The 19,936-nt window shown below is 69.5% G+C and overlaps 3 protein-coding genes across 3 annotated transcripts; 2 read left to right on the forward strand and 1 right to left on the reverse strand.

Annotated features, from left to right (window-relative positions):
- Nucleotides 1-177: 177 nt before the first annotated feature.
- TPRN (taperin) lies at nt 178-7,392 on the forward strand. The gene is made up of 4 exons (XM_059658601.1): nt 178-2,065; nt 6,648-6,897; nt 6,988-7,094; nt 7,184-7,392. Exons 1-4 carry the CDS (start codon nt 266-268, stop codon nt 7,244-7,246), a joined length of 2,220 nt encoding a protein of 739 aa, XP_059514584.1. The 5' UTR covers nt 178-265; the 3' UTR covers nt 7,247-7,392.
- Nucleotides 7,393-8,623: 1,231 nt separating this feature from the next.
- Nucleotides 8,624-10,066, reverse strand: SSNA1 (SS nuclear autoantigen 1). The gene is made up of 3 exons (XM_059658623.1): nt 9,945-10,066; nt 9,401-9,600; nt 8,624-9,125 (listed from the first exon to the last, which is right to left on the reverse strand). The coding sequence occupies exons 1-3, from the start codon at nt 9,994-9,996 to the stop codon at nt 9,018-9,020; spliced, it is 360 nt and encodes a 119-aa protein (XP_059514606.1). The 5' UTR covers nt 9,997-10,066; the 3' UTR covers nt 8,624-9,017.
- A 28-nt stretch (nt 10,067-10,094) lies between these two features.
- ANAPC2 (anaphase promoting complex subunit 2) lies at nt 10,095-18,447 on the forward strand. The gene is made up of 13 exons (XM_059658602.1): nt 10,095-10,212; nt 10,466-11,088; nt 12,038-12,170; nt 13,021-13,195; nt 13,579-13,698; nt 13,990-14,107; nt 14,548-14,729; nt 14,942-15,083; nt 15,231-15,306; nt 15,495-15,698; nt 17,495-17,624; nt 17,771-18,006; nt 18,083-18,447. Exons 1-13 carry the CDS (start codon nt 10,150-10,152, stop codon nt 18,293-18,295), a joined length of 2,415 nt encoding a protein of 804 aa, XP_059514585.1. The 5' UTR covers nt 10,095-10,149; the 3' UTR covers nt 18,296-18,447.
- Nucleotides 18,448-19,936: the final 1,489 nt, after the last annotated feature.

The following is a 19,936-nucleotide window of genomic DNA, read 5'->3' on the forward strand; positions in this document are numbered from 1 at the left end:
GCCTTCCCCAATGGGAGCCGGCGCCGGCGGCGGACGCTATCCAATGAGATCCTGGGAAGGCGGGGTCCGGGAGAGCCTTCTCCAATCCGCTCGGCTAGCCATCCTTTCCTGCCATAGGTGGGGCTGCCGGGCGTGGGGCGGGTCTCAGGGCGCCTTCCCCAATGGGCGACGGTCGCGGGAGGGGGCGTGGCCGCTGCGCGAGGCCTACCGGCGGGCGGCTGCCGCAGTTCCCAGCGCGCGCTGGCTTTGGCGGCCGCTCCGCAGCATGGCCGGCCTGGGGCGGCCGGGCCCGGGGCCCCGCGCCGGGATGCCCGCCTGGAAGCGGGAGATCCTGGAGCGGAAGCGGGCCAAGCTGGCGGCCCTGACCGGGGGCTCGGCGCCGGGGGCCGGGGCGGACGCGGCGGGACCCGCGGAGCCGGCGGGCGAGCGGCTCGTGCTGGCCGATAGCCTGGGCCCGCTGTGCGAGAACCCGTTCATGCGGCTCGAGTCGGAGCGGCGGCGCGGAGCGCGGCGCGGCGGCGGCGCGGGCGCGGGAGCGGCGGGGGCGCGGCCGGTGCAGCAGCTCCTGGAGCTGTACCGCCGGGTGCCGGGCGTGCGGACCATCCGCGCCGACAACATCCTCATCATCGAGTCGGTGCCCGGCTTTCCGCCCGCCGCTCCCGACCCCGCCACCGGCCTGGCTGCCCGCATCCGCGCCGCCGAGGTGCTTGTGTACGAGGCGCCGCCGTCGCCGGGCCGCGTCAGCCGTCTGCTCCAGAAGTTCGACCCGCCGGCCGCGCCGCGCCGTCGCGGGAGCCCGGAGCGCAGTCGCCCCCCGCCGCCGCCGCCGCCCCAGCCGCCTGCCCTCCGCCCGGCCGCCCCGCGCGTGGGCGAGCGCGCCTCCTGCTTGGAGCCCGAGCGGCGCGGCACCGGGCCCGGCGCCCGGCGCAGCGACTTCTTGCAGAAGACCAGCAGCAACTCGTTCACCGTCCACCCCCGGGGCCTGCACCGCGCGGCGGGCGCTTGCCCGCTCCCCAACGGGCCCGCGGCCCCGGAGTCCCCGGCCGGCGCTGCCAATGGCATCGCGGGCTCCGGCCTTGGGCCGGGCGAGTACAAGCCAAAGGTGGAGTCGGGGGAGCCTCCGGCCCGCCCGCCCCCCAGCCCCGGGACCCCCAGTGCCACTCCAGCCTCGCCCCCGGCCTTGCCCAGGCCCAGCCCTGCCAGTGCCACTCCCAGCCAGCGCCGCTGGGTCTCCTCGGCCACCAGCGCCAATGACTCCTTCGAGATACGGCCGGCCTCCAAGCCCGACATGGACACGATTCCCGCGGGGGACCTGCAGGCCCGGGCCCTGGCCAGTCTCCGTGTGAACTCCCGCAACTCCTTCGTGTTCGTCCCCAAGCGCAAGGCCACCGGGGCCCCTCCGCCCCAAGGGAGGCGGCCTGTGCGGCTGCCAGAGGGAGAGGCCGTCCGGGCCTCCCAGCGCCCGCAGCGCGGAGCCCAGCTGGTGTCTGGAGCTGACGGTGCACCCGTGGGAGAGAGGAGCCCCTTGGGGGTCCCGGAGGGGGCCTGCCCCAGGCCAGCCACTGCCCTAGTGGACCAGGCTGTCAGGTGGCAGAGGCCATCCTCGCCGCCCCCATCCCTCCCGGCGGCCGCCGCCGAAGCTGAGCCTTCCCAGGGCTTCGGGGCGTCCGGCTTGGCCAAGAATGGCGGGGAGCCCGGAAGGCCAGGGCTGCCCGTCACCTTCATCGATGAGGTGGACTCGGAGGATGAGGACCCCCAAGAAGCCAAACTGCCCTGCTCGGGGGCCAGGGGGCCTCCCCGGTACCACCCATCGGAGCTCCTGCACCAAGGTGGCAACACCTTCACGGTGGTGCCCAAGAGGAAGCCAGGGGTCCTGCTGGCCAACGGGGAGCCCGGGCCACTGGAGGCTGAGGAAGTGGAGGTGGACCGCCTGTCGGAGCCCCCTGCTGTGCTGGGGACCGGCCTGAAGAAGCGTTACCCCACCGTGCACGAGATCGAGGTGATTGGCGGCTACCTGGCCCTGCAGAAGTCCTGCCTCACCAAGGCTGGCTCCTCGAGAAAGAAGGTGCGTGTGTGTGTGTGTGTGTGTGTGTGTGTGTGTGTGTGTGTGTGTGTCGGGGGGGTGGGCGGGGGGAGGTCGGGGTCACCAGCCAGGACACCTGGCCTGGGAGGGCGACAGCTTCAATGGAGACCAGAGGAGAGCTGGGGCTGGGGGATCCCTGACCTGGGCCCCAGTAGAGCCCCAGTAAACCAGGGGCTGTGGGCACAGCTTGCTACTCGGCCCGGAAAGGCTGGTGTGCAGGGTCGGTCCAGCCCGCGCCTGTGTTGGTTCTGAGGCTTTGCCTGGAATTGGCGGGCAGGGCTGTCTCCTGAGGTCCAGCTTGGAGAGCAGTGTGAGCCTGTGGCTCCACCTGGCCACCAGGTCACAGCGGGGTGGCCCCGGCATGACCTGGACTCCCCGCCGATTCAGGCAGCAAGTGCCAGGACGGCAGGGGGAAGGGGCGGGGGACTGATTTGCGAGGGGCTGGAGCCCTGCCTCCCCGGTCAGCTGAGGGGCTCTCAGCCCCCCAGAAGGCACCCAGCCCGCGCCCGGTGGGACCTGGTCTTGGGAGAGTGTTTCCGGAGCTCCTGGTGTGCAGGCTTAGTCTGAAGCGGGGGGGTGATGCTGGGAGAGGTGAGGACACCCCACCTTGTTGGGGGCAAGGGCTGAGGGCAGAGACCCAGTCCAGGGCGGGAGCCTCATTCCCTAAGCCTTGCCCTGCCTGGTGGCCTGGAACCCTCTGGGCACAGGACTACGTTCCTCAGATTCTTCTGGTCACTCGATCACCTGCGTCGGCCCGGAGGCAAATTCCAGGCCAGCTCCCGTGACCCTCTGGCAGGCAGCGGGCAGTGATGGCCTCTCCCTCAGCTGCTGGGCTCTAGGGCCCTGAGGCCCCTCTGCTCCAGCCAGTTTCCCTGGACAGGCCCCCTCCTCTGTCCGCTGCCTGGCGTGGCCTTGGCACTGCCTCGCCTCTCCTCCTGGGGCCATCCTCCCCTCCTTCCCCGTGAGGGCACCTGTGCTCCTGCCAGCTCCCAGGGCTGGGTCAAGGCACCCACGCCTGGGGCCACAGGGCATGATTCCCCCCCCCCCCCCTTCCCCATCCCCTCCCTGCTGTTCTCCTTCCAGTAGCGGAGGATCCACCCGGTAGCCATGGCCACCAGCCCCACCCATACTGGCAGGCCCTCGCTGCCCCTCCCTCCTTTGCTTTCTGACCCTTGACCTCCACTAGAACTGGAAGTGAAAGCACTCCCTGCTCTGTAGATGACAGTGAGGTCATGGGCTCATGGGTGGTCCGTCCCCAGAGCTGTGTGGAGCCTGGCTCCTGCCTGGGGCTGGAAGGCTGCCGCCTGGAGCCTGTTCAGCCCACCCCCAGCTGGACACAGAGCATGGGGGTCACTCGTGGGTGAAGAAGGGAAGGCCGGGGCCTAGGGCCAGCAGGGCAGGAAGAAGTGACCAGAGGAAGCACATCTGGGCTTTGTGCCATCCTGAGGGGTCCTGGTCCAGATGGATGATGCCAGGCGTGACCGGGTGGCCTGGCTGGTGCCCTGCCGGAGCAGCGCAACCTGCTGGCAGCGACTTCCTGCCTGGGATGCCCCAGCTGCCCTGCCCAGGAAGGGCCAGGCTGATGGAGGGTGGGGTGGGGTGGGGGGTGGGGCTGCCCAGCTCTCAGAGCACCCCATCAGCCTTGAGCTGCCCCTATCTCTTCTGTCTGTGGTCCCTGGGGGCCCCTCCAGGCCCTGGGCCCCTGGCCTTGTCCTCACCTTGACCACTCCAGCCAGCCTGTGGTTTGCTCACTGCCCTGCTCCCTCATCCCCTGCGGGGACACGTGGGCTGCAGGCCCGGAGGACCTTGGGGCTGACCGTGCACTCTGACCCCCAGTGGCTGCTGACCTGGGCAGTGGAGGGAGGTGGTGGTGCCTCTTCCAGGGCCGGTTTGGTGGGTCTCGAGGGGACTCTTGGAGCAGCAGGGTTTGGGGAGCTTGCCCCTGGCTGGCACCTCCCTGGAGGGTCCTGTGCCCTTGTGTGGCTTCAGAGGGCTCCAGCTCTGCCCTGGGTGCACCGGGAGGCCTGCCTGGCGGGCACATGTCCCCACTTAGTTATCTCTTTGCAGAATCACAGATGCTCTATCGCTCTCCCTGAGGGACCAGGGGTGGCTGCTGCCGGGCTGGGCTGCGGCCTTGATCCCTCACCCCGCCGGCCCCAGGCCACGGGTGGGGCTGGCCCTGAGTGCTCTGCCCACCTCCCATGGGATCCCCTGGCCTCCACTCTGTGAGGTGCCGCCAGGCCAGGCTCCTGCCTGTCTGCTGGCTCCATTCCCTCCTCTTTCTCTCTTCATCTCCTCACCTGCTGGTCCTCTGCCCTCACCTCAGGCTGGTGACCGCCACCCCAACACCCCCACCCACTGGCGTGGCCTTGGCCCTCAGACCCGAGGTACCACTGCTGCCACCTCCCTGCCAGGGTGCAGCCCACACCCTCCTGCCATGTGGGGTGGGATACCAGGTGCCTGGCTTTGCCTCTCATCCACCCTGCCCACCCCACCCAGCTTCCTGCAGGTGTCCCCCTAAGATCGCCCTAGAACCCAGACCCGGGGGCAGGTCTGGACCCTGCTCTGCTCAGCTTCCCCCCCTCACCCCCCCTGCCCGCAGGGGATCGGCCCTGGGCTAGGGCTGCACTGGACTCAGGGGCAACCCTCCAGCTGTGGGAGTTACCTGGGCTGGGTGGGGGATGGGACCCAACAGGTGTGTGGAGAGTGAGGGTGGGGCCCTCATCCCAGCTGGGGCTGGTTGAGCCCAGTCAGCGCAGAGTCCAGGGTGGCTGTGCGTGGGTGGGCGGGGCCAGGGGCACAGAGGCCCAGTGAGAGTGGGAGGGGGGTGAGCCGGGACCCACCTGCCGGCTGGCTGCGGGCAAAGTCCCCAGAGACAGGTGACTGGGTGTGTGCAAGTGCCAGCCCCTCACTTCCCTCCTGCCTCCTGGCGTCTGGGGGTGGCCCCCAGCAGCATGAGTCACGGGGCATCCTGTGACCTGAAGACAGGCACCCACAGAGGGGGGGCTGGTGAGGATCCTGGAGACCGGAGGGGCCTGTGAGCACTGCCCCGCCCCCACCCGGCCAGCCTGTGCCAGGCTCAGGCCTGCATGCGCCCAGCCCCCAGCCTCCCGCTAGGAGCCAGTCATGTGGACTAACGAGGGCAGGCTAATCCGGCCTGGCCTGGCACTGGTCCTTCCTGTGTCCTCAGCAGGGGGATGGGCTGGAGGACTCAGGGCCTTCAGAGACAATGCCATGTTCCCAGGGTGCCTGGGAGCCCTGGTCCCTGCCTGGGGCTCCTCCTAGGGGATCTCTCGGAGGGCTGGGCGCCATCCCCAAGCCGCCTGGCGGTAGGTGGACATCTGTGGGCTCTGCTGATCACCCGAGCCAGGCCTTGCCCTTGGCTCCCAGGGACAGGAGCAGCAATCTCACTCCTGGCTCTGCCCTTGCCCCATGTCTGTGGGTGGCTGGGCGAGGGGCAGGGGGCCAGGCCTGGACTTGCCCAGCAGGTGTCTGTGAGCCAGGCTGAGTTGGGGAGCCCAGAGCTGGGTGGGCGGGTGGGGTGCCAGCCGAGCAGGGCTCCGAGGGAGGAGGGGGGAGCGGGCAGTGTGTGTGCCCTGGTCCTGAACGCTGGTGGTCCTGCCTGTGTCCCTGGGCCCCACGGCTCTGTGCTGGGGGCCGGCTCCAGCTCCGGCTCCTTCCAGGGGCAGAGGGGAACCTGAGCTGGCTGCTGGTGTCCTGTGCCCGGGAGTTTAATATTTCGAGCTCCAGCAGGGCTGCTTCCATCTGCTGCGGGCGGGTGGCCGAGTATTCATTACCGACCGGGCGGCCCACCGTGCCCAGCAGGCCTGGGGGCTTTCAGCTCTGGTGTGAATTCTGGAGTCTGTGAAGGGGGCAGGGAGGACAGGGCACTGACCCTGCACTGGCGCTTGACTGGCACTGACTCAGTCCGTAAAATGGGCGACGGCACCTGGGGCTGCTTTCCTGGTGCTGGCGTGTGGCAGCCCCTGGCTTTCTGGCCCTGGGGACCCGGCCTCGGGTGCGCCTGGCCTTGCCCAGCAGTGTGGTCCATGCTGAGTCGGGTGGGTAGCATGTCCAGGTGCCCACAAGCTGGACCTGATGACCTTGGCTCTGGAGGGAGGCCCCAGCCAACAGCGGCTTTTCTAGGAGCTGAGGAGGTGGGGCCCCGGCAGCCTGCCCTGGACTCTGCTCCTGTGCGGGGCCAGCGAGTGGGAGGAGGTGTGGCCAGCGCTCTGCGCCCTGAGAAGGCTCCCTCTGACCCTGTGAGCTGCCTGAGGCTTCTGGAGACCCCCAGGGTGCTGGCTGGGCCTGGTCCCTGGGGGGTCACTTGGGGTGAGGTGACCCTGGGCCTGGGGGCCTGCAGACTTCAGGTGGAGGGTCTTCTCTGATGAGGGGCCTCCATCTCTCAGCCTCTGAAGGGCTGATGGCATGTCCTGCCCAGCTCAGGTCTGACAGCCCCCCCTGCTCCTGGGGGTCACGGTGCCACTGGGTCCAGCGGGAGGACCCTGGTGGCCAGGCATCTGGTGGCGGCGCAGGCCCTGGCTGATGTGCCTTCTGCCCCCAGATGAAGATCTCCTTCAACGACAAGAGCCTGCACACCACGTTTGAGTACCCATCCGAGAGCTCCCTGGTGCAGGAGGCCCAGGCGGAGGCCGAGGGCGAGGAGGAGGAGGAGGAGGAGGAGGAGGAGGAGGAGGAGGGCAGCTCCGGCCTGAACGGGGCAGTGGAGAAGCCCCTGGCGCTCTTCCTGCCCCGAGCCACCTTTGTGCACAGTGTGGCGCCCGACAGCCCTCGCCTGCCAGACGGCAGCTCAGGTGAGTGCCTGCCGGGCCAGGTGGACAGCCCAGTCGGTGCCTGGGCCACGTCCACACGTTCATGTGTCCACGTGTGCCCTTGGCCTGCAGGCCTGTCCAGCTACACTCCAAAGCACTCCATGGCCTTCAGCAAGTGGCAGGAGCAGCCTTTGGCCCAGGCCCCGGGGGAGGTGGAGCCCTCACTGAAGGAGGCCATGGTGAGTGGGGCAGGGAGGGGGCCCAGCATCGGGTGGAGGCAGGTTTCTAAGGCCTGGGTGGCCCCACTGACCGCCTTCTTACCCCTCAGCTCACCCCCGCCAGCCACAGCGACCTTTCGGACTTCCGCAGCGAGCCAGCCCTGTATTTCTGACGCCAGTCCCACCAGGATGGCCAGGCTCCACCCTCATTCTGCAAACGCCCTTCTGCCCTGCCAGCTCTGCTCCCCCGAAGCCCACCCCTTTCCTGGGGCCTCAGAACCATGCCTGGGCCTGGGCCGCCAGAGGCCACTCCTTCCCTGGGGGTCTCGCCCTGCAGCCATGATTTGGGGGCAGGGTCCTGCTGGCAGCCATGCCCAGTGACTGTTGGGTGTGTCCAGGGCAAAGGACTGACTCAGCTGCCTGTCCCCTGAAGGACTACAGGCCCCTCAGCCCCCGCGCCCCCACGTCTGAGCTCAGCCTCCTTTGTGATGAACGGAAGTCTGTTCTTACCTCTGATGGACTCAATAAACAGCACTGGACCTGCCGCCTCCTCGCATGGTCCTTCACCTGAGAACGGGGCTCGGCTCCACTGGGGTGCTGGCAGCGGAGAGGAGCCCACATAGGGTGATGGGGCCCAGCCTGGACCTCTGTGCCTGGGGGGGACCCCCACACCTCGTAGGGCTGCTTCTCACTCCCCACAGCCCGTTGCCCTCCCAGCACTGGCAGTGGGCCTGCTCTCGGGCTGGACTTGACCCAGGGGCCGGGCCGGCATGCCGTGGGCTGGGTGTTGTGGATGTTGGGTATGCAGCGGTTTCCCTGAAGGGCCAAGAACCTGGGGAGGGACCAAAGGGAGGGCGCCTTGGAGCTCCCGTGGGGTGGGTGCTAGCAGCTGGCAGGGGAACCCAGCGGGTCCTGGGAGGTGAGGGAGATGCAGAGCTGCCTGCTGGGTGCAGCCCCAGGCTGGGCTCGGCTGCCTGCCCAGCTGTATCCGGGAGCCAGGGCCACTTAGTCCACACCTTGAGTGGGAGGTTGTCCCCCTGGGGAGCCCGGGCTTGGGAGGGAAGAGTGTTTTCCTGGGGGGGATAGGCCTGGTGTCTCTGGACTCTCAACCTATGTACTTGGCAACCTCCCCACTCCCCCCGCAAGCAGCCGCGGGACCCGACGGGCTGGCAGATGGACCCAGAGAGGACGAGGGCTGGGCCACAGGCACCTGCAAAGCCAGAGAGGGCATGCCTGGTGGGTGGCCAGGGACGGTGGGGAGCAGTGAGGCCGTCAGGCTGAGCAGGATCTGGAATCAGCTGAGGCACAGTCCTTGCTGGGCGACTGGAACCCAGGACATCTCCCTAGGTCAGGCCTTATGCAGACACCAGGGTGCCAGGAGCAGCACCAGCAGGCAGAGCCCTCGGGGAAGGACAGGCTGCGTGGGCTGGAGTCAGGGGAGGATCACAGGAGATGCTCAGGGGCACCCTCAGCTCTGTCTCCCAGGGCAGAGGCCCTCCCCACAGAGGAGCCCCACTCTCCTGACGGAACACAGGCAGCAGGGGGCGTGGTTCTTTATAAAAACAACCTTTATTGACAGTCATAGGCCACTAGGGCAAGCTCTGAGGTGAAGGAGGGCCCTGCCCGTTTGCCTAGCCTGGGCACCTGCTGGCTGGGGAGCGTGAGGGGACTCCCGAGAAGCCGAGACTAGCTGCAGGGCTGTCCTGCAGTCCAGGGGGTATGAGGATTCAGGCCCGAGCAGGGCTGACCCAGAGCCCGCACCCCCACTGCCTGGGTGAGTGCATGGACTGGACCCTACGGGGGAGGCTGTACCCAGGGGCAGTGGAGGCTGGGGGCTGCCACCTGAAGGCAGCTGCTGCCATGAACAAGGCGTTTTGCAGACAGACTTGCTGGGGACGGGCCGTCGGGGAAGCAGTGGAGACGCCCTGCCCACCTGCAGCCTGGTCAGCTCTCCTTGCCTGCACTGCCCTTCTGCTCCGAGGCTGTGGCCTTGGTCAGGTTGCCCGCCTCCCTCTTCAGGACGCTAAGCAGAGTCTGCGAGCTCTCCAGGATCTGGGGACAGACACACGGGGTCCTGCTGAGAGCTCCCACAGCCAAGTACCCCCAGGGCCCGGCCCAGAGGCAGCCCTGCCACCGCCCACCCCAGAGTCTCTAGCCCAAAGCCCCTCCCTCACACCCAGGAAAGCGCGTTCGCTCGGGCCCCTGCTGCCACTCGCTGCTCCGGGACAGAGCACGAGGCTCCACGGACAGCCACACCCTCACCCCCCGCGGGCCTGGCCCGGCCACTCCTGTCACTTCTGCTTGGGGGGCCCCGGCCCCGAGCCCACCTTGAGATAGGCGGCCTCCGTCTCCGCGATGGTCCGGTCGAACTCATTCCGAGAGGCGATCTTGCGCGCCAGGTTCTCGTTGACTCGGGCCAGCTTCTCGGTCAGCTGCCGCACCTCGTTCTGCAGCCGCTGCTTCTCCTCCTCTTCCTGCTGGATCTGCCGGCACAGCTCCTCGCGCTTCTGGCACAGCTCCTCGATGCCTGCGGCGCGAGGGGCAGGCTGTGGGCGCGGCAGGGGGGCGCACCCCACCCACCCCGGACCCGCTGCTTCGTAGGACACGGGGGAGGGCGCCTGCCACGAGCCACGCCGACGACCCGCCTGCCAGGGACTCGGGGTTCAAGGCACCGCACGAGACCGCCGGGCCGGGGCCTGCAGGCAGGACGGGCTCGAGCCTTAAGTTTGGGCTCCCTCCGCCGACGGCTGTGCGGGGCCAGGTCCCAACGGCCCCGCGCCGGCCACCCCCGCACCGACAGGACCACAAACGCGGCCGTGCGCTGGGGCCGCCAGCCCGCGCCCCCCGCCGCCCGGGCGACGCGCCGCTCACACTTGACCAGCTCGTTGTTGTAGTTCTGCAGCGCCGCGCCCTGCTGGGTCATGTCGCCGCCCGGCCGCCCCGCCGCCCAACCGCCGCCGCCTGGCGCCGCCTGCTACGTCATCGCCGCGCGCGCGCCTGTACGTCATCACCGCGCGCCTCATGTGCGTCATCACCGCGCGCGGCGCTGGGCAGCTCTGGGAGGCAGTGGGCACAGATGGCGGCGGCGGCGGAGGGGCCCCCCGGGCCGGCCCAGGAGCTGCGCGGGGCCTGGAACACCGTGAGCACCGGGCTGGTGCCGCCCGCCGCGCTGGGGCTGGTGAGGCCGCGCGGGTTGCCGGGCCCCTGCGCGCTGCCTGGGGCTGCGTCCGCCGCCCGCCGCGGTCCTGGCTCCCTCCGCGGCGCAGCGGGCCTTCCGCAGCCTCTCCCCCGCCTGTCCCTGCCCCCCCTGCCCCTGCCCCGGCCTCCCCACCCGCCCCCGGCCTCCCCACCCGTACGCCGTGCTCACCGCTGTCCCGCCCGCTGCCTCCCAGGCGTCCTCCCGGACCAGCGGCACAGTCCCGCCGAAGGAGGAGGAGCTGCGGGCGGCGGTGGAGGTGCTGAGGGCGCACGGCCTGCACTCGGTCCTGGAGGAGTGGTTCCTCGAGGTGCTGCAGAGCGACCTGCAGGCCAACATCTCCCCGGAGTTTTGGAACGCCGTCTCCCAGCGCGAGAGCTGCGCCGACGAGCCGCAGTGCCTGCTGCTGCTGCTGGACGCCTTCGCGCTGCTGGAGAGCCGCCTGGACCCCTACCTGCGCAGCCTGGAGCTGCTGGAGAAGTGGACCCGCCTGGGCCTGCTGATGGGCACCGGCGCCCAGGGGCTGCGGGACAAGGTCCACACCACGCTGCGGGGCGTCCTGTTCTTCTCCACCCCCAGGACCTTCCAGGAGATGGTGCAGCGCCTCTACGGGCGCTTCTTGAGGGTCTACATGCAGAGTAAGCGGAAAGGAGAGGGGGGCACGGACCCTGAGCTGGAGGGGGACTTGGACAGCAGGTATGCCCGCCGCCGGTACTACCGGCTCCTGCAGAGCCCCCTGTGCGCGGGGTGCGGCAGCGAGAAGCAGCAGTGCTGGTGCCGCCAGGCCCTGGAGCAGTTCCACCAGCTCAGCCAGGTCCTGTGAGTACTCGTGCCCCGTTGTTCCCCACCCCTGCTTGCTCCCCTGGGTCCCGCTGGCCTCTGCACAGAGCGGGCGAGCTGGCCGAAGTCTGCCATCTGTCCTCATGGCCATGGCCGTGGCTGAGGGAGGCTGGCCAGGATCCTTGTGCTGTGAATGTCACACTTCCTGTCCTGGACGCAGGCGTATCTCTCGGTCATTCCCACTAGCCCGGCTCCACGCTTTGCTTGGTTGAGTCTGCAGGACTCCAGGTGCCTGCGGAGTCGGCCTCTGCCTTGTGTGGCTCCGGGGGAGGGAGACGTGCGTCCTGCCCGGTGGCTGCGAGAGGGTGACTTGCTGCTTTTCTCTGTAGCACAAGTTGGAGGTGAGGCGGCACTTGGCCACGCAGGTGCCTCTCCAGTCCTTTGAAGAGGAAAGGCCTTGCTGTTGGAGCCGGGTCCTGGTGTGTGGCCCTCCAGCCTCTCTGGCCGCTCGGGACGATTCCGTCCCGTTGAATGAGGTGGCAGCAGGGTGGCCGACAGGCAGAGTCTTGTAGCTGGAGCCGGGGAGTGCCCTGTGCTGCCAGGTGGGGGGCCCTGAGGGGTTCGTCCCAGGTGACGTCACACAGATCAGTCCTTCTCATCTCTTCGTGGGTCCCTTGGCCATCACAGACAGGCTTTGGGCTGAAGGCCCCCATCAGTGGCAGCTGTATGTACATGGCCGTGGGGGCCATTTCTGGGAGATGAGGTTTGACCCCGAGAGCCACACATGCTGTTGGCACGGGACGGCCAGTGTCCCAGCCCAGGCAGCGAGGCCAGCTGGGGAGGGTGGGGTGCCGGTGCTCTGTCCTCCCAGCGTCCCCGGGCACAGTGGCGGCGTCCCTGCCAGGAGGGTCGTGGGGAGGTGTGCGCTGGGGGTGGGGCGTGTGCGTGCGTGTGCTCTGCACGCCCCACAGGCACGGCTCTCCTCCAGGCACAGGCTCAGTCTGCTGGAGCGGGTCAGTGCCGAGGCCGTGACCATCACGCTGCACCAGGTGACCCGGGAGCGGATGGAGGACCGCTGCCGGGGCGAGTATGAGCGCTCCTTCCTGCGGGAGTTCCACAAGGTAATGGCCCCCTGGGGCATGTCCCCTGGACAGGCGAATGGGTTTCTGGCAAACTGGACACGCTGCCAGAATGTGGGGACCTGATGAGCCGGCCTCGCTTGGGCTGAACGGGTTGAGCTGTCCTGGTGCCAGGTGGAGGCAGTCCTCACGGGCTGCTTGGTGCCAGCATGCTCAGCGGGTCGGTGTGAGTCGCGTGGCTGGAGGCAGCGCCCGGGTCTGGTGTGTCCCAGTGAGGGGCCTCGGGGCGCCCACACTGTTGGGATATGGTCTTGGACTCTGCTCTGGGTTTCGTGGAGGAGCTGGGACCAACCATGAGGTCACCCAGCTGCTCCCACGTTCTAGTCGTCCTCCCCACCATGTCGCAGTGTCACTCCTGCCGGTGCCGATTAGCTGCGATCGGGGCGGGTGCGAAGCAGCTGAGTGGTCTGAGTGGCCGTGGCCTGGGGGCCTGGCTCGGGAAGCCGTGCTGCCCAGTGCAGTGTCGGGGGGTCTTCGCGGGGTGGGGCGTCTGTGGGGTGCGGGGGGGGGGGTCCTGGTGGGTGTGGCGGGATCTCTGGTAGAGATCAGAAACGCTCACTACACCTTGAGCGGCTGCACGTGGGAGCTGGCTGCGTGTGGTCCCTCTCGGGTGGGGGTCAGCCCGTCCTCTGCCCCTGGTCCGGCTGCTGTTGCGTGTGGAAGGGGCAGGGGGTGCGTTGATGGTGGGCCTACGACGCCCCCTTGGGGCCGTCCCCCTGCTGATCTTGATGTGCTTCCGGCCCCCAGAGCAGGCGGCCTTACGGGGGCTGCCGACAGGGAGGCTTGTCCGCCTCTGCTCCGGGCCCCCCGCCCACATGTGCTCTCCCAACAGTGGATCGAGAGGGTGGTCGGCTGGCTGGGCAAGGTGTTCCTGCAGGACGGCCCCGCCCGGCCCGCGTCCCCCGAGGCCGGCCCCACGCTGCGCCGCTGGCGCTGCCACGCGCAGAGGTTCTTCTACCGCACGTACGCCGGCCTGCGCATCGAGGAGCTCTTCAGCATCATCCGAGGTCGGCCGCCCGCCGGCCCTGAGGGTGGTGAGGGCACCTGGGCTGCATTGTCCGGAGCAGAGCTGTCGCCCTGCCGCCCCCCCGCCCCCGCGGCTCCCCGCTCCAGGGTGGACTCCCCAGCCCAGTGTTGGGCTTTGGTGGGGGACTGTGCCTCTGGTGGCCAGCCCTCCCCCGTGGCCTCACAGCCCTGCTCGGGCCCAGCTCTCCAGTGCCCCGGCGGTCTGCCCTGCCGGGCAGCTGCCGTCAGACCTGTGGGCACGTGAAGGGTAGCGTAGCTCCGGTGGGTGTTCCTCGTCTCAGGCGTGGGCGTGGCCGCTCACCCTCCAGGCCCCGCCGCCTGCGTGTGCGTCTGTGTGGGTGCGAGGGCCGGCCTCTCCCTGCAGACTTCCCCGACTCCCGGCCGGCCGTGGAGGACCTCAAGTACTGCCTGGAGAGGACTGACCAGCGGCAGCAGCTGCTCGTGTCCCTCAAGGCTGCCCTGGAGACGCGGCTTCTCCACCCAGGTATGGGCCGACCCCCCATTGACCTCCGGGCCCAGAACCGGAGGCGAAGAGTCCACTCTCCCAGCCACCTACAGGCCCTGGGGGGAGGTGGGTAAGGAGCAGTATTGGGGGGCTCTTGGGGGTGTTGGCCTGGTGGTGGGGTGGTGCCCAAGTCCCCGGAACAGACTGCTTGCTGAGGGGGGCGTGGCTCAGATCTCGGGCGTGCAGTCACCTGGCCCCTGCAGATCCCCTGGCTGGCCGGTGGCCACCCTGGGTGCTGCCGTCACCCTCAGCCTCCTGTCTGGGCTGTAGGCGTCAACACGTGTGACATCATCACCCTCTACATCTCGGCCATCAAGGCGCTGCGCGTGCTGGACCCCTCCATGGTCATCCTGGAGGTGGCCTGCGAGCCCGTCCGCCGCTACCTGAGGTGAGTGCTGGGGCTCCCCCAGCTCCCGGGGGCCCTGCTGCTCAGGGACACCAGGCCCCGCCCCACCCCGGTTCCAGCACAGAGAGGTTCCTCCTCTGACCAGGCCCCAGGCTGATGGGCGGAGCCAGTCCGCAGTGGGGGACAGACTCGGGAGGGGCCTGAGCAGGGCGGGGCTGGGGCTGCGGGTGCCTGCTGCTGCCCTGACTCGCACCTGCAGCCTGCGGCCTGGAAGGGCTGGCCCTGGTCACCTGGTCGTCTCACTCCTGCCGCTCCCACAGTCGTTTGTTTTACTTCATCCTGTTTTGTTTTTTTGGGCCAAAGCCTAACGCTTGTCTCTGACCTGCGGGCGGGACTGGCTGTGGGGAGGGAGCAAGCACCGAGGGGTCAGGGGGAGGGGGAGGGGGAGGGGGAGGCCCCTGAGGCCCCTGCGCCCCTGGCAGGACGCGGGAGGACACGGTGCGGCAGATCGTGGCCGGGCTGACGGGGGACTCGGACGGGACCGGGGACTTGGCCGTCGAGCTGTCCAAGACGGACCCGGCGAGCCTGGAGACTGGCCAGGACAGCGAGGACGACTCCGGGGAGCCTGAAGACTGGGTCCCCGACCCCGTGGACGCTGACCCAGGTCCGCAGCCCAGCCCCACCAGCTTGGGGGGCGGGGGGGGGGAGCCTGCGTGCGGGAGGGTCTGGCTGCTCTGGTTTCCAAGTTGTTGCCACATGGCCCTGAGGCTTGAGGGGTCAGAGGTCAGTGGCCTCCCAGCCCGGCGCCCGTCCTGCCTCCCTGGCTCCGCGGGGGCCTGTCGCCCTGAGGTGCCGGCAGTGACCCCCCGTCTGCAGGGAAGTCCAGCTCCAGGCGGCGCTCCTCGGACATCATCAGCCTGCTGGTCAGCATCTACGGCAGCAAGGACCTGTTCATCAACGAGTACCGCTCGCTGCTGGCCGACCGCCTGCTGCACCAGCTCAGCTTCAGCCCCGAGCGGTGAGCGCCAGGCTGCGGGCGCAGGACCCGGGCGGCCCGTGCGTGGGCTGCTGACCCGCGTCCCTCAGGCCAGGCAGGGGCTGCCCGGGAGGCCGGGAGTGGCCCGCGGTGGGGGCGCCGGCGCCGTCCTGAGCCCCGTCCTCCTAGGGAGATCCGCAACGTGGAGCTGCTGAAGCTGCGGTTCGGCGAGGCCCCCATGCACTTCTGCGAGGTCATGCTGAAGGTGGGCGCCCCTCCCCGCCCCCCCTGCCCGCCCCGCCCCCACCCCCACCCCCCCAGCCTCTGGTGAGGCCCCCATGCACTTCTGCGAGGTCATGCTGAAGGTGGGCGCCCCCTCCCCTGCCTCCCCCCACCGCCCCCACCCCCGGCCTTTGGTGAGACGCGGCCCCCCCCCCCCACCGTTCCCCCCAGGACATGGCCGACTCCCGCCGCATCAACGCCAACATCCGCGAGGAGGACGAGAAGCGGCCCCTGGAGGAGCAGCCGCCATTCGGGGTCTATGCCGTCATCCTGTCCAGCGAGTTCTGGCCCCCCTTCAAGGACGAGAAGCTGGAGGTGCCAGAGGACATCCGGGAGGCCCTGGAGGTCTACTGCAGGAAGTACGAGAAGCTGAAGGTACTGCCCGCCGCGGGGCTGCCCGCCGGGGAGACCTGCCCCCGGCCCAGGTCTGCCGCCCGGGGCCTCCGACCCCCAGGGGGCTCCCACCGGCGGGGCTGTAGGGCAGGATTTCCAGTTCTCGGCCTTGGAGCCCGTGTGCTGCTGCCGCCTGGGCTCAGGTCCTGTGTGCGATGGGGCTGCCCGGCCTCCCGCTCGCTGTGGGGGTGGTGGAGGGACTTGGAGCAGCGCTCGGCCGCCACCCCAGACGGGGACTCAGAACAGCAGGATTGTTGCCTTCGTTCTGGCTCAGGGTCCCAGCCAGGGGTCACAGGGCATCGCCCCGAGTCCACAAGGGCCCTCCTGCCTCTCCTGGCTTCTGGCGCCTGGTGCAGGCGCCGCCCTCCGCCGTGCGGCCCCCCGTGGCTCCTCCCGCCCCGTGCCCAGATCTCCCTCTGAGGGCACCAGTCACTGCTAGAGCGATGCCCTGATTGCGTCTGTAGTGACCCCACTTCCAAGTGCGGTCGCCTCCTGAGGCCCAGGGTCAGGGCGTCCCCTCTCTTAGGACCCCAATTTGGGCCCCTAAACGCGTGCCTTTCTCACATGCAGCAGCCCCCAAAGTCTTACTCCTCCAGCTCCCACTCAGTTCAGAACCTCACTAAACAGCAGCTCAGAGACCCGCTCTCAGCATCAGCTCCCACCCGAGTCAGGTGAGGCTGAGGCCTGGGCACTTCCTCTTCCGCCAGGAGCCCTGAGCGGACGGGCTGCCTGCCCGCGCCCGTGGGGAGGGGGGCACACGCCCTCGTTCCGACAGGAGCACGTCTGACGCCGGGCTCTGAGGCTCGAGGCTAATGGTGGGGTGCCGTCCTCGGCTCACGGGGGGCCCCTGCCTCTGGCTCTGCCTGCCGAGCACTCGTCCGCTGTCTCCCCTTCAGTCCAGGCAGCCTTTCCCCGGGGAGCAAATTCTCAGAACCTGTGGCCTCCCCCCGGCGTCCACGGCAGAGCCGGCGCCCGCACGTCTGGCTGGCTGGCTGGTTGCTTCCACCGCACAGCCAGCTTTGGGCCCCACTCGGGCTCACAGGCGTGCCCTGCCCGCGGGGCCCAGTGCCGGGTTCCCTCTTCCGCCCTCGGCCTGGGAGTCTCAGCTCAGCCTCCGAGCTCAGCACCTGCAGGTCTGCTTCCACCCAGCGCCACCAGCAGGGCCCGCCCCTCCCCTCCCTGCTCCACGGCATGTCCCTCGTTCCCGCAGGCTCACGGCGGCCTGCACTGTCCGTGTGTCTGGCACCTGTCCCTCCGGCAGTCCGTGCAGTGTGCAACTCCGTCGCTCCCCACCCCCTCCGTGGCCACGCCCTGTGTCAGCATTTGTTAGAGCAGCGCCCCCTCCCGGGACCCTGACCTGTCCCTGTGGCTGCCACAGCAGGGGGTGGTCTGGAAGCCGGGTGACCCCGAGGGTCGGGCCCTGTGCCCTCGGCTGTGGGAGGGATCGTGCCGGCGCCTCTTGGCTTGTGGCCACGTCACTGTCTTCATGTGGCTTTCCCGTGTCTGTGCCTTGTGTGTCCTTCCTCTCACGAGGACACCGGTCATGTCATGTGAGGCTCCCCAAGATGAGCTCGTCTTAACCAGTCACACGGGCAGCGGCCTGTGTCCAAGTTGGATCCTGGGGTGCAGCCACCCGAGACCCAGCTCGGCCTCCGACAGCGTCTGTGGCTGGTGCTCAGTTAGATGGGGGGGCCCAGAGCCCCGCCTGCCAGGCTGCCTGGGGGCGGGCGCCCGTCAGGCCTCTGTGCGCTGGGCCAGGTCTCGCCCGCCCTCCGCAGGCCATGCGCACCCTCAGCTGGAAGCACACGCTGGGGCTGGTGACCATGGACGTGGAGCTGGCCGACCGCACGCTCTCCGTGGCCGTGACCCCCGTGCAGGCCGTGGTCTTGCTGTACTTCCAGGACCAAGGTGAGCGGCCGCACCTCGGCCGGCCTGACGCTGTCGGGAGGGTGGGCAGGATTTGGGCGGCGCCTTCCCCACGGGGCCTGGGGCTGACGAGGCAGAGGTGGGGGTCTGGCCCCGCCCGCCCACCGTGCCTGGCCGCCCGCCCCCAGCCAGCTGGACCCTGGAAGCGCTGAGCAAGGCGGTGAAGATGCCGGTGGCGCTGCTGCGCAGGCGGATGGCGGTGTGGCTGCAGCAGGGCGTGCTGCGCGAGGAGCCCGCCGGCACCTTCTCGGTGGTGGAGGAGGAGCGGCCGCAGGACCGCGACAACATGGTGCTCATCGACAGCGACGACGAGAGCGACTCGGGCATGGCCTCGCAGGCCGACCAGAAGGAGGAGGAGCTGCTGGTGCGCGGGCGCGGGCTGGGCGGCGGGCGGCGGAGGGCGGGGCCGAGGCGGCCGGCTGACGCGCGCTGTCCCCCAGCTCTTCTGGACGTACATCCAGGCCATGCTGACCAACCTGGAGAGCCTGTCGCTGGAGCGCATCTACAGCATGCTGCGCATGTTCGTGGTCACCGGCCCCGCGCTGGCTGAGATCGACCTGCAGGAGCTGCAGGCCTTCCTGCAGAAGAAGGTGCGCGACCAGCAGCTCGTCTTCGCTGCCGGCGTCTACCGCCTGCCCAAGAGCTGCAGCTGACGCCCCGGCCCCTGCCACGGCCTCAGGATGGACAGTGGCCCCTGCCCAGCCCCCATGCCCCTGCTGCTTCCCCCAACACCCCCCCCATGGCCTGTCCTCTGGCCCCACCCCTGCCTGGTCCCCAGAGAACAGAGTAAAGCAGCTGGTTCTCGTCCCTCCCTGTGCCGCTGGCTCTGTGGGCCCCTCGTGACCTTCGGACGCATCTCCCTCCCCTTGGCGGCCCCCCTCGGAGCAGGTGAGGGAGGGAGCCCCAGGGGAGGCCAGGCTGCACACCTGCGAGTGGGCTCTGCCCGCAGCAGTTCTTGCCCGTGGCCATGCCTGAGGCCCTCAACCAGGCGGAGGGAGCAGGCCTGGCTTGGGAGCCCTCGAGCCACCCCACCCGCCAGCCTCCATCTCCAGCCTCACTCCTCTGGCCTCGGGAAGGAGCCTGCAGTGCCTCCCTCAGCCCGGCCTGAGGGTCCAGCCCCCGAGTGCTGCACAAAGAGTCCCGGGCCGCTGCGGGGACTTGTGGGTCTAGGACCGTCAGGCAGGCAGGTGGCCACACACCCCTGCTGAGCCGGGACCTTCCTGCATCCCCAGCGGGAGGGGCTGCCTCCAGGCGAGGGGTGGCCGTTGGTCCCGTCCCACACTCAAGGCCAGCGGCCGCAGGAAGGCCCCTTACCTCCACCCCCGACGCGTGGCCAGGGCGCACCTGGGCCCGGCGCACAGTGCCAAGCAGGAGCCCAGCGCCGCCTCCCCGCGCAGCGCCCAGAGGAACCTGCGGTCCCAGGAGGGGGAGGTGCGGACGGGCCAGGTCCGGCCTCGGCTGCCCTGGGCACAGCCTCCGGTGCCAAAACAGGCAGGACCCGCTCGAGCCTGCACTGCCCCACAGGTGACCAGGTCCCTTCAGAACAAGGGTGCCCACTGTCCAGGCCTGGAGCCGTCGCTGCCCAGACAGCCCCGTGGGTCCCACGGGCCACCTCTGCACAAGGCCGGGCCAGGTGGCATTTCCGACTCGGGACCCCTCCTCTCTGAGAACTCTGCCTGCCACGGGCTCTAGGGGGCAGGGTGGGGTTGGGCTCAGAGCTCCAGCCTTGGACGCTTCCTGGGCCCCTGCCTGTGCGGAGCCGTGGTCAGCAGAGGGCTTCCCGCTCCGAGGCCCAGCGGCCCTGAGTCTCCCGACAGCATCTGCTTGGCACTGGACTGGGTGCGCCTTTGTCATCCCAACCAGGATGCAGACCTGCCGGACCGGCCTGGCGGGTGGCAGTGCCAGCCCGGGCACAGGCCACCTGCACACCTGCCCTGCGTCTGTGAATGAGAGCGGTATCACCCGGTGTCTCAGGTCACAGCATCACTCGGCAGGTGTGGAGGTGTCAGGAGCTGCCAGGAGGTCCCCAAGGGCAAGAGGGGGAGCGCCCGTGTCGGGTCAGGGAGGTCCCAATGACCCGGGGCCAGCTGGAACCCAGCCATGCCTCCCCCAGCCTGTGGGTCTGCTGTGGGCGGGCACTTCCTCCTGCTGCCTGGGTGTTGGCGGAGGGGCCAGTGTAGGCGGGTGGGGAGGAGGCCAAGGTTAACCCCGACCGTGCCAGCCTGCAGGCGGGTCCCCTGGGCAGTGCTCGCCTGGGCTGCAGGGGGCTGTGCAGGGACCAGACCCTCTGAGGG

This window comes from Myotis daubentonii, chromosome 11 (genome assembly GCF_963259705.1).
Source record: "Myotis daubentonii chromosome 11, mMyoDau2.1, whole genome shotgun sequence".
NCBI lineage: Eukaryota > Metazoa > Chordata > Mammalia > Chiroptera > Vespertilionidae > Myotis > Myotis daubentonii.

Coding starts and splice junctions, on each gene's coding strand:
- TPRN (XM_059658601.1), top strand. CDS start 266: ATGGCCGGCCTGGGGCGGCCGGGCCCGGGGCCCCGCGCCGGGATGCCC. Junction 2,066..6,647: donor CTGGCTCCTCGAGAAAGAAG/GTGCGTGTGTGT, acceptor TTCTGCCCCCAG/ATGAAGATCTCCTTCAACGA. Junction 6,898..6,987: donor CCTGCCAGACGGCAGCTCAG/GTGAGTGCCTGC, acceptor CTTGGCCTGCAG/GCCTGTCCAGCTACACTCCA.
- ANAPC2 (XM_059658602.1), top strand. CDS start 10,150: ATGGCGGCGGCGGCGGAGGGGCCCCCCGGGCCGGCCCAGGAGCTGCGC. Junction 10,213..10,465: donor TGCGCGGGGCCTGGAACACC/GTGAGCACCGGG, acceptor GCTGCCTCCCAG/GCGTCCTCCCGGACCAGCGG. Junction 14,108..14,547: donor CCCGTCCGCCGCTACCTGAG/GTGAGTGCTGGG, acceptor CGCCCCTGGCAG/GACGCGGGAGGACACGGTGC.
- SSNA1 (XM_059658623.1), bottom strand. CDS start 9,996: ATGACCCAGCAGGGCGCGGCGCTGCAGAACTACAACAACGAGCTGGTC. Junction 9,601..9,944: donor CAACAACGAGCTGGTCAAGT/GTGAGCGGCGCG, acceptor CTCGCGCCGCAG/GCATCGAGGAGCTGTGCCAG. Junction 9,126..9,400: donor CGGAGGCCGCCTATCTCAAG/GTGGGCTCGGGG, acceptor GTCTGTCCCCAG/ATCCTGGAGAGCTCGCAGAC.